This window comes from Tachypleus tridentatus, chromosome 8, assembly GCF_004210375.1.
Source record: "Tachypleus tridentatus isolate NWPU-2018 chromosome 8, ASM421037v1, whole genome shotgun sequence".
NCBI lineage: Eukaryota > Metazoa > Arthropoda > Merostomata > Xiphosura > Limulidae > Tachypleus > Tachypleus tridentatus.
The window spans coordinates 30,650,168-30,666,620 of NC_134832.1; the positions used below are offsets into that span (position 1 = coordinate 30,650,168).

The following is a 16,453-nucleotide window of genomic DNA, read 5'->3' on the forward strand; positions in this document are numbered from 1 at the left end:
CTCGCCCTTTCAGCCGTGGGGGCGTTATAAAGTGACGATCAATTCCCACTATTCGTTGGTAAAAGAGCAGCCCAAGAGTTGGCAATGGGTGGTGATGACTAGCTGCCTTCACTCTTGTCTTACACTGCTAAATTAGGGACGGCTAGCACAGATAGCCCTCGAGTAGCTTTGTGCGAAATTCAAAAAAACAAACAAACATTTAGTTAGAAGATTCGATTCTGCGACTTGCAGTTTCAGAGCCGAATGCTCCAACCCTCAGGGCATACGAGGTCCAAATTTCTATTACAAAAATATTTGTGCAATTACAGAAATAGAAATTAATTATATAAAGCAGTTTTGGTTTGGTTTTCGCTGAATTAAAGGGTTCGTAAAGGATATATCTGAAAGGTAAAAACATACATATTATGACATATAATTAACCTTTTATCACACATGGTAAACATCGGGTACCCAAACCAGTGGAAAGAATGAATCGTTGAATCCTATTACAACGCCGTTTGAACTAATAAGAAATATGCATTATGACTAAGAGCATTTAATCTTCATCTTCTGATTATTTTAGATTCATACCAATCTTCTGATTATTTCATATAAAATTGCTTGTTTGTTTTGAATTTCGCGCAAAGCTACACAAGGGCTATCTGCGCTAGCCGTCTCCAATTTAGTAATGTAAAACTAGAAGGAAGGCAACTAGTCATCACCACCCACCGCTAACTATTGGACTACGTTTTACCAACGAATAGTGGAATTGAGCGTCACATTATAATGACCCCACGGCTGAAAGGGCGTTCATGTTTGGCGCAACAGGGATTCGAACCCGCGATCCTCGGATTACAAATCGAGTGCCTTAACCACCTGGCCATGCCGGGCCCACAAGATAAAAACAAACAAAGATTATAACTGGACAGTAAATTTTTATTCTAGTTATCTTGCACTACACGAAGCACAAACATATACTATGAAAAAAAATGTTTATGCAATTATAATCATCGTTTTTCTTTATTGAGCAATAATAAAGGAATATTTGTTTGTCTTACAGTAAACAAGGGTTACAGATACACCATGGATACTTTGGTTTCATGATAATAGATAAGTGCTTTAATCTAATCTGTGTAGCTTAGTATTTGTTTTATGGAATTCAGCTGGGATTTCAGGTAAGCTAAGATTATACTAATAGAAACGCTGATTAAATTACCCAACCTCTACGTTTGCTGTGGATATAAAAAAAAAAAAAACACTCCTGGTGGTAGCAATTGGTATTTGTTTCCATTCGTTCGTAATCAGTTACAGTCGTGTGTTTTCAACTCGAGAAGAGACACTAAATAATGACGTAAATAGTTCTATTTTATGTGTGGTGAGACTGTGCTTTAATGTCATTGTAAGCTAATACGATCTGATTACGTTTTTGTTTTTGTATTAGAACACCACACTTGTTTGTTCTACCAGTTGCAGTTTCCACCGTTCACTGACAAATTGAGCTGTTCTTTGAATAGGATTATTACTCCGGACTCTGAAGTAGAAATGGAGATTTTAAAATCGTCAGGGAACACGGACAATCTCACTGAAGGTATGCTTGTTTCACGTGTTTTCACGTCTCCATGAACAAATTTCCAAGTTCAGGAATTGCTAACCTAAGCTGCTTTTATTTAAAGTTCGTTTTTAGCATTATAAATAAGTTAGCTAACTTATAACTTCGTATTTTTATGAATGTATGTTTATGAAAAACAACTTAGATTAATGCTTATTTACTTTAACAGGTGAATGAGTGATTAAATTAGTTTAAATAATTAAAGTGTTACTAAATATACCCTGCTGGATTGAAATCATAAAACACTCACATTTGATAAACGAACAGTTACTTGAGGTTACATTAAAATAAACAAGGATTCTATTACGAAACTATTTTTGATAACACTAAAGAATTTTGCTTTCAAGTTTATGGACTTCATTCACGTAACATAACTTTCCTTTATTGTTATGCAACAATTGCGGTAACATATATCTTTACAGAGCATGTAATAATCTAGTATTGTTTTCAATTAATGTTTAACAATATAATTTACTTAAATGTTTAGAAGTATTTAACAGTAAGTATTATAAAATGTTACTCAAATTAAACAAATACAGTGATATTAAAGAAGTTTTACATACAGGGGGTGAACAGAAAAGAGCGCCCTCTCTATGAAAATGTTGTTAATTTGTTATATCTTTTATTAGATAACAGAAAAGCATGTTAAACTCTATGTTTTTAGAAGGCACTCGACGAGTTCTGTTCAAACGCAATCTCAAATCCTAATTTTAACATGGTTTTCATAAATACCTGAACGTTTCATGATTTTAGTTACATTTTCTTATAAAATGTGTTGTGAACCTGCTGTAGTTTGTTAGATTTTCTTAATCCGGTTAGCTTACAAAGTGATCAAATAAGTTTCTCTGCAACTAAGTCGTTGAAAGATATCTTAGATATAAGAGAATCAACGTTATGGAATGGCCAGGTCGATCACCTGATATCAATCCGACTGAAAATTTATGGACTGAATTAAACCGATTAACGAAAGATCGCAAGATCGAAAGATGAAATTTTTGAAGTGCTCAAAGCAGAATGGCAGTCAATTACTCAGGAACATCTGTACAAACTCACTGTCACGTCGATACGAAGCAGTACTGATATCCAAGGGTATGCCGACTAAATATTAATTTGCAAAACTGGTTCGTGTTATTTTGAATTTCATTTTTATGTTCGATTACGTTCGAGTATTGAAGCAATTGAGAAATAATTGTGAAGATAATACCGTGTGATCACAATTTTATATTTTTCATTGAATTCGAAAATTATTGAACAAAAGATGAAACACTTAATCTTTCCGAACGTAATCTAAGTGATCCGAGAGAAACGACTATAATTTCCAGTGTCCTTTATTGATGCACAAGTGCTTCTATAGATGATAGCAATATCTTCAACTAAATGTAAAGTTAATGAAAAAACACCGATAACAACTAGATCTATAAAGTTTACCTGTGACTATTAATAATAAAAAAACTAAGTATGTAATAACGTCGATAATAGACAATCGCTGTGTGAAAATATTAGTTATCTTAGTTGGAAAATGATGAGAATGGAAATGTACGGAAATCGCATCCAAATACTGTGAACATCACACTATAATGTTCACACAGTAGAAGAACATAAAATCTGTGCATTGATAAGATTACCTTGTATTTCAAAGTTTTTGAGTAAATTCAAGATGTAAATGTGAAAAGATTCGGAGCTTATTTTCCCTGATAAAGAACGCATCTTTAAGTTAGTAGATCTTAACCGTACTTGTTATTACTGTTGCTTTAAACAATGAAATATTAAGAATAGCTCAATATTAAATAAATAAATCATTACACGCGCAAGTATTTCGGGGAAGAGGACTTAAAACGTCTTAATTGAGTAAATCCTGAGTATATGATTCTGACGTCAAGAAATCTCCTGGAATCCAGCAAGTATTTGATTCGGGTGACACAAATATCCTGGAATTTAGCCAATATTCGATATAGCTAAAGATACAAATATCCTGGGATCCAGCTAATATCCGGTTTAGCTAGAAATACAAATCTTCTTGAATCCAGCCAATATTTGATTTAGCTAGAGATACGATTCTCGTGGTATCCAGTCAGTATCTGATTTGGCTAGAGAAACAAATCTCCTAGAATTCAGTCAGTATCTGATTTAGTTAGAGATACAAATCTCTTGGAATCCAGCCAATATTGAATTCTTATTTTATTTGTATCTATGCATAGATTTTGAAAACATAAAACAGTCCTTGCAGCCAAACTATATGTACAAAACGTTCATTACAAACGTCTTTATATACAGGTTTCTGAACTAAGTTGAAATAAATTAACAATGGTTTAAAGTGATAGTTCAACACTTGAGGTGACCTAGCAACTGAGAATAACGTATCACACGGAGATGTAATTAAAATATATTAAATGCTGTTGGCCAGAAATTTAGATTCCAAGTAAAAACTTAAACGATAAAGTTTTCAGAATGTATTCCAAAATGGTTATATGTTCTTCTTATGTGGACATTACGTTTTGGAACCATTTTGTCTGAAATTTAACGTTTTGGTCAATTACGATTTCTAAATTAAACGTTTACATGAAATCGGTTTTATCATATGATTGTTTTTCATACTACACAGATTATATTTAAAATAAAAACAAATATCGCGTACGTTTGATAAAGTTAGATATCTAGTAAATGACATTCGTCATTACAGTTATTAATACAAACTGAATTTTTTGTTTATTTTTACTTCCAAATGTTTTATTTGTTTCTACATTAGAGCAGAGGGCGTTAGTTACCATCGTTGCTGATGGTGATATGAAATATAGCGTGGATTTAATTAAAAATTATATGTTGCTTTGAAAGATGAGTAATATATCTTTAAAGTATTGGTAGAATGATTGTTCAATGTTTTATGTTACATTTATTTATGATCGTTAAATCACTTAAGTTAAATTAATGATTTATCTACATTTTCAGCTTCGAACCTCATTGATAACAAAGCGGTGAGTCATGTTTTTATAATTCTGTTATTGATTGAACATATTTCATGATAAGCCGTCTTTAATATTAACTTTCTGTTAAAATACTTATAAAACAGTTCAAGAGAAAGTTCGATGCAATAAATTATTTATTGAATTAGTTTTAGTATGTAAGTGTTTATCATATGAATACGGTGGGGATAACTATCTTTTTATTACGTTTTTAGTGGATATGTCTATTTTCATTTTTCAAAGCTTCCATAAGAGGACATGAAATGGGCTTTTAAAGATAAACATGTCCTAAATATCATTTATTGAACCACTTTATTTTTGTATAATAAAAACTACAAGTTCAGATGAACTAAATTTGTAGTCAGGATTTTTTTTTATTTCATGTTTTGTTATCGAGAAAATAACTCGATAACTGAGCACAAAACTTCAAAATAGGCTGTCTATGCTATATCCACCACGGATATCGAAACCCGGATTCTAGCGTCGTAAGTCCACAGACATACTCGTATTGCTCTTCCACTGGGGAGCCAGACGTGCTTTAATCACGTGTTAAAAGAAAATCAGGAGAGGGGTTTATAAGCCCTACTGTAGTGTAAAGTTATGTCAGTGATGCAAAGTATCTTCTATTAGCAGAATCGCCGCCTTACGTCAGTTACGAGAAGTATCTTCTATTAGCAGAAACACCGTCTTACGTCAGTTACGCGAAGTATTTTCTCTTAGCAGAAACGCCGCCGTAAGTCAGCGACATGAAGTATTTTCTATTAGCAGAAACGCAAGATCATGGTGTTTTGTTTTGGTTTTTTCGGTTTTTTCTGGGAGGGTGTTCTCCTAATATCTTTTCATTGGATCTTACCTTTAAACTTGGTAAACATACCGCTGTGCCACTGGGAAGCATTGAATCATTAGAAATATTTAGTTTACCTATTATGTCTACATTTTTAAATTTTTACTTTTTTTAAATAAAAGTTTTTTATACCTCGTTATCTGTCTTTAAAATAACATAAAACTCTATTTAAAAACTCACAACAGTAAAAATTATTATGAGAACCAAATGAGAGAATGAACATTAACCGCTGTTATGTTCAATACATGCTCTTTCTTCATCCAATAACGGAACGCATTTAAGTGGTAGTCGCATTGCTTGTGTAAAGCTTTCGTGAAAACAGAAACATACAGTTTGTGTAGTTTTTTATACTGGTCACTCTTGAAAATGATGCCTAGAAAAACAACACAAATGGAGAGAAATGGTGTAAGGGGCCATCATTTAATAAATAAGTTTCTATAAGAGAAAATTAGAGGAATGTTGAATCGTTTGAGGACTTTTCAACTCCAGTGTTTGTAATCTTGACTGAATAACTTTCCAACTCCAGTGTTTGTAATCTTGACTGAATAACTTTCCAACTCCAGTGTTTATAATCTTGACTGAATAACTTTCCAACTCCAGTGTTTGTAATCTTGACTGAATAACTTTTCAACTCCAGTGTTTGTAATCTTGACTGAATAACTTTCCAACTCCAGTGTTTGTAATCTTGACTGAATAACTTTCCAACTCCAGTGTTTGTAATCTTGACTGAATAACTTTCCAACTCCAGTGTTTATAATCTTGACTGAATAACTTTCCAACTCCAGTGTTTGTAATCTTGACTGAATAACTTTCCAACTCCAGTGTTTGTAATCTTGACTGAATAACTTTCCAACTCCAGTGTTTGTAATCTTGACTGAATAACTTTCCAACTCCAGTGTTTATAATCTTGACTGAATAACTTTCCAACTCCAGTGTTTGTAATCTTGACTGAATAACTTTTCAACTCCAGTGTTTGTAATCTTGACTGAATAACTTTCCAACTCCAGTGTTTGTAATCTTGACTGAATAACTTTTCAACTCCAGTGTTTGTAATCTTGACTGAATAACTTTTCAACTCCAGTGTTTGTAATCTTGACTGAATAACTTTTCAACTCCAGTGTTTGTAATCTTGACTGAATAACTTTTCAACTCCAGTGTTTGTAATCTTGACTGAATAACTTTTCAACTCCAGTGTTTATAATCTTGACTGAATAACTTTCCAACTCCAGTGTTTGTAATCTTGACTGAATAACTTTCCAACTCCAGTGTTTGTAATCTTGACTGAATAACTTTCCAACTCCAGTGTTTGTAATCTTGACTGAATAACTTTTCAACTCCAGTGTTTGTAATCTTGACTGAATAACTTTTCAACTCCAGTGTTTGTAATCTTGACTGAATAACTTTTCAACTCCAGTGTTTGTAATCTTGACTGAATAACTTTTCAACTCCAGTGTTTGTAATCTTGACTGAATAACTTTCCAACTCCAGTGTTTATAATCTTGACTGAATAACTTTCCAACTCCAGTGTTTATAATCTTGACTGAATAACTTTTCAACTCCAGTGTTTGTAATCTTGACTAAATAACTTTCCAACTCCAGTGTTTGTAATCTTGACCGAATAACTTTTCAACTCCAGTGTTTGTAATCTTGACTGAATAACTTTTCAACTCCAGTGTTTGTAATCTTGACTGAATAACTTTCCAACTCCAGTGTTTGTAATCTTGACTGAATAACTTTCCAACTCCAGTGTTTGTAATCTTGACTGAATAACTTTTCAACTCCAGTGTTTATAATCTTGACTGAATAACTTTTCAACTCCAGTGTTTGTAATCTTGACTGAATAACTTTTCAACTCCAGTGTTTGTAATCTTGACTGAATAACTTTCCAACTCCAGTGTTTATAATCTTGACTGAATAACTTTCCAACTCCAGTGTTTGTAATCTTGACTGAATAACTTTTCAACTCCAGTGTTTGTAATCTTGACTGAATAACTTTTCAACTCCAGTGTTTGTAATCTTGACTGAATAACTCCAGTGTTTGTAATCTTGACTGAATAACTTTTCAACTCCAGTGTTTGTAATCTTGACTGAATAACTTTCAACTCAGTGTTTGTAATCTTGACTGAATAACTTTTCAACTCCAGTGTTTGTAATCTTGACTGAATAACTTTTCAACTCCAGTGTTTGTAATCTTGACTGAATAACTTTTCAACTCCAGTGTTTGTAATCTTGACTGAATAACTTTTCAACTCCAGTGTTTGTAATCTTGACTGAATAACTTTTCAACTCCAGTGTTTGTAATCTTGACTGAATAACTTTCCAGTGTTTATAATCTTGACTGAATAACTTTCCAACTCCAGTGTTTGTAATCTTGACTGAATAACTTTTCAACTCCAGTGTTTGTAATCTTGACTGAATAACTTTTCAACTCCAGTGTTTGTAATCTTGTCTAAATAACCTCTTCCTTTTTTTTTTTTTTTCAAGATGATAAAATAATATTGAAACTAGGTAATATATACACATTCTAATCTTTTCTTGTAAAAGCAACTCATATATTGTTATAAGCCCGAAAATTATATGATAAAACAGTCTCGCTAATTTGAAAATATTTTTATGAATGATGAGCGAGGCACAATTTTTCATCTACAAAATCTAATTAATAGCTTGTTATAATCACATCTTCTCAATTGGTTTAATATAACAATTCGAATTAAATGGTGCAAACCAGTGTTTCATGAGCATCGATTGTGTGAAACAAACTACATTAGTTTCACTGATTCTCCTACTGATATCGTACTAGTTTCCTATTAACTGCACTACACTTCTAGATTCTTAACTGTAATAGCATATAAACAGCCAAATTAAAAATTAGAAAAAATATAGCTCACAAAACGATCCCTTTTTGGAGCAGAAAATTTCTTAAACAATCATAACGCACAAATAAAACTGCATTAAATTTTCATTCACTAAACATTTTGTATAGTTTTCTTCTCTAAGGATTATGGTATGCGAAGCTAATGGAAAAATGCGTTATCTGGTTGGATAGAGAATGACCAGATGAATCGACATCGTGAGGTTCCATTCGTTTTTAACATAACGTACTGAAACACTATAATGGAGTCAACATTTCTTAATTGTTTTTCACCTTTTCCATGTGGACGTTTAAACAACCATTAAATTTATCATGCGTTTTTTGTCAGTATCTACAGTATGTTTTAAGAAAACTTTATGATTTTATTTGACAAACATTATCCATATGGTAAAATTTAGAGCCTTAATACATGTTGATTTCTTTTATCAAAAAGGAAGATCAGGAGAAAAAATATCCCAAGTCGGTCGTTTTTATCGTTGGAAACGAGTTCTGTGAGAGATTCTGTTACTATGGAATGAAAGGTAATAATATCATTATATATTAACAAACGTTTATGGAACATTTTGACGTTAACCTACATCCCAGTTCAATAGGCCCGGCATGGCCTAGCGCGTAAGGCGTGCGACTCGTAATTCGAGGGTCGCGGGTTCGCGCCCGCGTCGCGCTAAACATGCTCGCCCTCCCAGCCGTGTGGGTGTATAATGTTACGGTCAATCCCACTATTCGTTGGTAAAGAGTAGCCCAAGAGTTGGCGGTGGGTGGTGATGACTAGCTGCCTTCCCTCTAGTCTTACACTGCTAAATTAGGGACGGCTAGCACAGATAGCCCTCGAGTAGCTTTGTGCGAAATCAACAAACAAACAAACAAAACCCAGTTCAAAAATATTATACACAAATTATGTGCAAAATAGGGTTCGTTTGGTTTGCTTTGAATTTCGCGCAAAGCTACACGAGAGCTATCTGCGTTAGCCGTCCCTAATTGAGCAATGTAGGACTAGAGAGAAGGCAACTAGTCATCACCACTTACCGCCAACACGAATATATATTATAAAGATAAAATATTCAAATCATAAACCAAAATACATTGACATGAATTTTTAATACGCTGCACATTTTTTTTTAAAAAAAAGGGGATCATAGGGTACAAGTTGCAACGTAGGATTATAAAATGTATTCTTGGTTTTGGAGGTGACTGCGGAAATACGACCCACATTGTGGTAGGGATACACTGTCTATCAGTCTTAACCTATAATTCTCTAGTATCACATAAGAAAATTAGAAATTAGGAGAGCAAGATGTGGGTGCTCAAGCCCATAACGTCCCACATCTATATCACTCTTCACTGCCTGCAGACAGTTGTGGTAAGGTGACAGCTCTCCCAAGTTAGAATAAAAAAAAATGAAAAACAAGAGATAAAAATAAATAAATAAAAATGAAAATTAGGTATTACCATATGGGGGAAGTAATATAAAACTCACCTCTTGAAGTTAGCTCCATTGTGGCTTTATACAGTGTTATCTGAGTTTTCACTTTGAAGTACCTCAGAGAAATTGTTTCCAAAGGAAAGGCGTCTGTTGTGGACTGGCTACGAAATTTTTAAAGACTCACAAGGAAAAGTGAATCCGCTTACAAAACAACTGTGCCTATACAAGAACACGTGAATAAGGTGTAATACAAGCACATGACCATTGTATTACACCTTATTCACGTGTTCTTGTATAATTTTTGCGTTAAGAAACAAAACATAGATTTGACAAGATCGTTCTGTATGTCATATTACAGGGAAGGTAGCTAGTAATTACCACTCACCGCCAACTCTTGAGCTACTCTTTTACCAACGAATAATGGGATTGGCCATCACATTATAACGCCCCCACGGCTGAAAGAGTGAGCATGTTTAGTGTGACGAGAATTTAAACCCACGACCCTTGAATTACGAGTCGAGAGCTCTAACTACCTAGGCATGAAAAATTGGTGGATACACAGAACCGCATACATGTGGGATGACAATATTAATGCCACACATATTCTACAACCATTTATGCTTCATTATGAAGTCGCAGTTTGTTCAGTATTAAGCATGATGTGTGATAACATCCGTCTTTACCATGCTAAACTAATTTATGTATTCCTTTAAAAACCAAAAGAAGAGAGTGACCAAACGGAGTGTCCTCCTGCACACTTAGTGAACTTTATTCCCGTCGACTATGTTTTTTTTGTTTTTTTTAAAATTAAACAAGAAACTCCGTACGTTAAAGATACCATAGAAACAGTTTTTATTCAAAGTAGTATTCGAGGGTACAATAGTATTTTATCAACATTAATGTCAAGTTCTTCTTTGTGCTTATGGTAAATATATTACATACTGTAGTGTAATGTGTGTGTGGTAACTATACCAAAGCGAAATGTTTTTATAGTAACTGTACTTCATAGTGAAATGAAATGTATTTATGGTAACTCTATTCCATAATGAAGTGAAAATACACTTATGGTAACTATATTCTACACTGAAATGAAATATGTTTAGGGTAACTAACTCCATACTGAAATGAAATGTATTTATTGTAACTGTATTCCATACTGTAGTGAAACGTGTTTATGGTAACTATGTTTCATACGGAGTGAAATGTGTTTTTATTTTAGCTATATTCTGTATTGAAATAAAATGTGTTTATGGTAACTATGTTTCATACCGAAGTGAAACGTGTTTATGGTAACTATGTTTCATACCGAAGTGAAACGTGTTTATGGTAACTGTGTTTAATACTGAAGTGAAATTCCATGAATTGTATAGATGTAAATTCGTTTCTGACAAATATTTATTTACAATCATAGGCTGAATGACCAATCATTTGTGTCTCAGGTCACTTGATGAACCAGCACGAGCTAGATTTTCGTGAACTTGAAATGAGGGGGTGGAGTGTGTGTTTTCCTTATAGCAAAGCCACATCGGGCTATCTGCTGAGCCCACCGAGGGGAGTCGAACCCCTGATTTTAACGTTGTAAATCCGTAGACTTACCGCTGTACTAGTGGGGGGCGGGGTGGAGTGACCGAGAATGTTTTATAATAGTGGTTTTGTCTTGTCACAGATGCATTATTATAGTGTCCAGTGTGCAATGTATTTCAGTTTTGATGTAGCCACTGCTAGAATAATTTTATATTAGCTTAAGTTGCTGGTAGTCTGTTTTGAACTTGACAACTTACTTTTATTTCAGCTGTGTTAACCTTGTACTTGACAATGGTTCTTCTTTATGACGAAGACACGGCCACCATGATCTACCACACCTTCTCAATGGGTTGTTACTTCACACCTCTCTTCGGTGCCATGTTGGCAGATTCTTTTCTAGGGAAGTTCAAGTGCGTATTTGTGTTGAAACTCAGTTATTAATTACTTCTACATCTGTCATTGAATTAATTAAACATCCTTATAAATTATCTATACACCAAATAGTTTATAAATCCGTATCCTTATTAACTGTATCCCTAATTCCACGAGTCACGCACAAACAAATTAAACAAAACATACGATCAATATTGCAGTCAAACCCCTTAATTATTGCACGTGTTTCCTACGTATTTTTTAAACAAAATGAGTCTCTGTAGTTAATGTGTTTTTGTCATGTTTTGTACACTGAGTAAGAACAAAATGTTATTGAATGTGACACAATATGAGTAAGTCAGGGGTAAGGAACCATGAGTAAACAATTCGCAAGTCAAGGTTGGAAGTATACGATCTAATAACATTCAGAAATATAGAAAATATATTAAAGAATTTAAAATGCTAATAGTCTTTTACACCAGACTTCATATACAATCACATTTTTCTGTCAAACAACAAGATATAATTTTCAGGAAATTTTCAATTCTAGGAATTCGTATGCAGGTGAGGGTTAGGTGTCATAGTTATCTGCCCACAATAAAAAAGCATGCGTTAATTCATCTACGTTTTGTTTGTTCTTATTTGATCAAACCGAACGATCAGTATTGAGTCACAAGACCTTATCGACTTCAAGAAATCAATATTGGTCCCAATTACACCATTTTGTAACCAGCAGACATCATTGGGTCCACAATTCTTGTCTGAAACCGAAAACTTCTATTGGCCAAGGAACTCTTGTCCAACTCATAGAGTCTGTGTTACACAAATATACGTCTTTCGAGATAAGGTCGACGCTCGATCTGTAGTTTATAACCATTTTTGAAGTTTTACACTTGGCTTTTCCAACCGATAAGGCCTAGCAAAAGAAAATCTTTTAATCACGTGCATATGAAACTTCACGTGTATAACTTATTGGTTAACAACGACCTCGTCAAAATACCCTTTGCTATTCTTAGTTACCTGATAGGCCCGAGTTTTGTGATTTTTTTTTCTGTGTCACAATCATTTCTTCTGCCTCGATTTGATATACGCAGTTTATACACAATTAAGAAATATATTTTTGAAAGTGGAATGGAAAAAAAAAATCTTTGTACGTTGTATCGCTGGTGAGAAGTAACTGGAAATTAGGAGAGAAGTTGAATTTGTTTATCTGTCTGCTAGTGCATTCGGCTAGGTAGGTCGATACTCCACCCTGTAATAATCTTAAGTCTCACGTGGTTCATGAAAACTGGAATTTAAATTTTATTTCCTGGTTCTCACGTTATCCTGTCAATAGTATTGTTATGGAAGAAGGTCATCTGCAGAAGAAAGGCAGAGGACTTAAGTAATGAACAAAAGATAACTCTCCGTTAGAGAGTATATGATTTAAATATTTTATTTTTAATAATTCTACTCTCACGTATAAACATTAATTATTGCTAATTATCATTTTCTAAATAAAGAACTCTAAATAATAATCAAAATCTGGCATTTTACCGGAATGTACGAAATATTTTAAATATGATATTTTGAGATATACTGACTTCTCAGAGGTAATGTATTTCCGAGTTTGAGTATTTTGAGTTCTGTATTTTAATAACTGGAGACATTAGATAAAAGAACACAGCAAGGAAATAAAAGGTTTAGTTTTTTACTGAATCTGGACAAGATATGCAACAACACAAACTTGTTTAGAGATGTTGCACTGAACTGAGAACTTTTGGACTTCTTTCTTTATAGAATGTTGAGAAAGATTGTTGAATGAAAAACGTTGCCACTTAATAAAAAGTTTAATTGGGTTAGCTCTTCCAGAGTGTATCAACACCCACCTCATGTGGTCATTTATATTAATAGAAGTATGGAAAACAGAATATTGAATACTTATAGATTTGTCTGAAGTAGCAAGAAAAAATATTAGGTCCTGCTTAAAGTATTTGACTAGTAGCACCAACCATATGATGACCTGTTAATAACAAATGGAATAATATATAACGATGCAACTGGTTCAAGCACGAATCAATCGGCACACTGGAGATTAACACATATGTGAACGCGTGCAAGTGCAAAACAACTCGAACAATTAAACGTTGACAATTCATAGCGAAAACAGCTAGAAATATATCGTTGTTTTCCACGTGAGAACATTAATGATATTCACAGGATAAAATAATTGAGTACTACACCTTCATAAATGAACCTGTAGTTACTTTGTTACATTTTAATATTTCTTTTTTAGAATTATTATTTTACCTTCAAGGTTTTAGCCTTTTCAGGGTGGCTTTTAGGAAGTAACTATACCGAATAAAGTCGAGTTTTTTAATTGTTCTAATTCGTTTCACAAACATTTTAAAGAAAACGTTCAATTTTATTTGTTTTGTTTTGAATTTCTCGCAAAGCTACACGAGAGCTATCTGCGCTAGCCGTCCCTAATTTAGCAGTATAAGACTAAAGGGAAAGCAGCTAGTGACCACCACCCATCACCAACTCTTGGGCTACTTTTTTACCAACGAATAGTGGGGTTGACCGTAACTTTATAACGCCCCCACAGCTGAAAGGGTGAGCATGTTTGGTGACGGGGATTCTCGGATTACAAGTCGAATCGTTCATTTTTGACAGTTTAAAATAAGCAATGGAATAATTAACACCTGCTGTACTAAGGCACTTTTTGTTAACAACTTAGCTTTATATCTTTTAAATAATATATATTCCTATTTTCATGACCCATGAGGTCGTTATAAAGTTACGATAATTTTTTTTATTTTTTGGTAAACGACTAGCCCAAAAGTTGATGATGGATGGTGATGACTAGTTACCTTCCCTCTAGTGTGTCAGTGCTAAATTATGGACTGCTGTCACAGATAGATCTCATGTACCTTTGCGCGAAATTCACATCAAACCAAACTTATTTTCATTGTCGTAATTTTGTTACATTATACCACTTAAACTTGATTTTGAACTATCTTAGAAATTAATAATGTGAAAGAAATATCGATCACCAAGATAACAGTACTAGCTTCAAGAATCGATAATTTTAACCTCTGTTCAAATGTAATCATTCTTTTACATTTTGTTTCAGAACTATCTTTTATGTCTCAATAGTCTACGTAATGGGAAACATCATTCTATCTTCAGCATCTATACCCAACTTCCTTCCAATGACGTAAGTTATTTATCTAGTTACGGATGATTAGGTAGTAATTCTAACACAAATGTTTAATTCAGTTGCCTTACATGCTATAAAGTTCGTAATTCTTCCAGTTATTACAACAGGTTCTCTTCTTCAACCGGAGATGCCTCGGTGGCAGGGATCGAACATAAAAATTCACCACTGGTACATTGAGATGTAACAACTACGGCTTACACTTTCTAAATCAGACAAAAATTGGCCGACTTATGAATGGCCACGTCATCAACAGAAACCTCATAGTTAAGTATAGTCCTTCTTGTCGTGTAACCAACAGCCTGCTACGTGATCCCACTTCCTCTTCTTCGCTCGCCATTGCATCTTCAGCAGGTAGCTAGCTACAAGCCTCGCTGACCATGAGTGGAAATTTGCTACTCTTCGACATAATCAATGTTGATTATTCCCTCGATTATCAGCAGCAATGCAAAATTTCGAGATGTTTGACTTGCAACCTCTACAACCTTTGTGGATACGGTTCAGACGGTGGTCCGACATGGCTAGGTGGTTAGCACACTTCACTCATAATCTGAGGGTCGTGGGTTCGAATCCGCGTCACACAAAACATGGTCACCCTTTTAGTCGTTGGGACGTTATAACGTTACTGTCAATCCTACTATTCGTTGGTAAAAGAGTAGCCAAAGAGTTGGTGCTGGGTGGTGATGAATAGGTGCCTACACTCTAGTCTTACACTGCTAAGTTAGGAACGACTAGCGCAGATAACCCTCGTGCAGCTTTGCGCGAAATTCTAAACAAACAAAATTCTCGAGGTAAACCCATCAATCAAGCCCAAAGGTGAAGTAACGATACTGAAAATTTGGTTTGGTGATACTAAAACAGTAGTGATAGAAATAATAACCTTCTGTCAGATCAAATGATGAAGAAAAAAAGAGGTAATCAATTCATGTGAAGTAACCGCTACTAATGAGGTGCCGTGACCACTCCGAAACCCCATGGCTCTTTAACTGCTAATAACTCCAGAATGAAACAAGTTATCATTATTTGGATTGCATATTTCAATAAAGCAGATTCTGGACTTTTCAATAAGCAATTACCTACATTTATTGTTCTTTTCCCTGCCGCCCAAAACACTGCTTTGTCTCCGATTGAGGAAGGAATCCTGTATTAAAAAGGGTTTTCGAATTATTCTATTTTGTATGATACCAATGATACCTAAAGTAAAGGTTAAATTACTTTATGTTCAATTATATTAACAGCTTCATCAAATAATCATTCACAGAAGATGCCTAACACCAAAAAATAGAACAATGATAACAGACAGTAGTGTTTTCTTAAAATACCGAATTTGTTTTCAATAAATAAAAATGTGAATTTTCTTTTGCAAATATTTAGTCAGTATTTCATTTAATATCATTATTGCACGTGATATTACTTTTTAAAGCCAAAATAGAGTTAACAATGATTAGCTTTAGAGTTCCAGCAGTTGCTGTATATATATATATATACAGAAAAAGTTCTAACTGAAGAAAAAGTTAGGACACCCCCACATTTATTCCCACTTAAAATGGTTCAACTCACACACAGGTGTATCACACCAGGTGCACATGATTAGAAGATCGTTACTCAGCATTTTGAATGGGGCTTGCCCTATTTAAACCTCAGACATTTAGTTTGGTGTGCTCCTGACTG

The 16,453-nt window shown here is 34.0% G+C and overlaps 1 protein-coding gene across 5 annotated transcripts in view; it reads left to right on the forward strand.

Annotated features, from left to right (window-relative positions):
* The window catches only part of LOC143222088 (solute carrier family 15 member 1-like), an 88,726-nt gene that overhangs the window by 6,480 nt on the left and 65,793 nt on the right, over positions 1–16,453 (forward strand). For 4 of the 5 annotated variants that reach the window (XM_076448017.1, XM_076448013.1, XM_076448018.1 and 1 more), the window contains 5 exons: positions 1,421–1,567; positions 4,535–4,560; positions 8,698–8,785; positions 11,480–11,621; positions 14,699–14,782. In XM_076448017.1, coding sequence (XP_076304132.1) covers positions 1,522–1,567; positions 4,535–4,560; positions 8,698–8,785; positions 11,480–11,621; positions 14,699–14,782 — 386 coding nt within the window. In that variant the 5' untranslated portion in view covers positions 1,421–1,521. Of the gene's footprint in view, positions 1–1,420; positions 1,568–4,534; positions 4,561–8,697; positions 8,786–11,479; positions 11,622–14,698; positions 14,783–16,453 lie in introns of those variants that run through there. The other variant, XM_076448016.1, reaches the window with a different exon arrangement.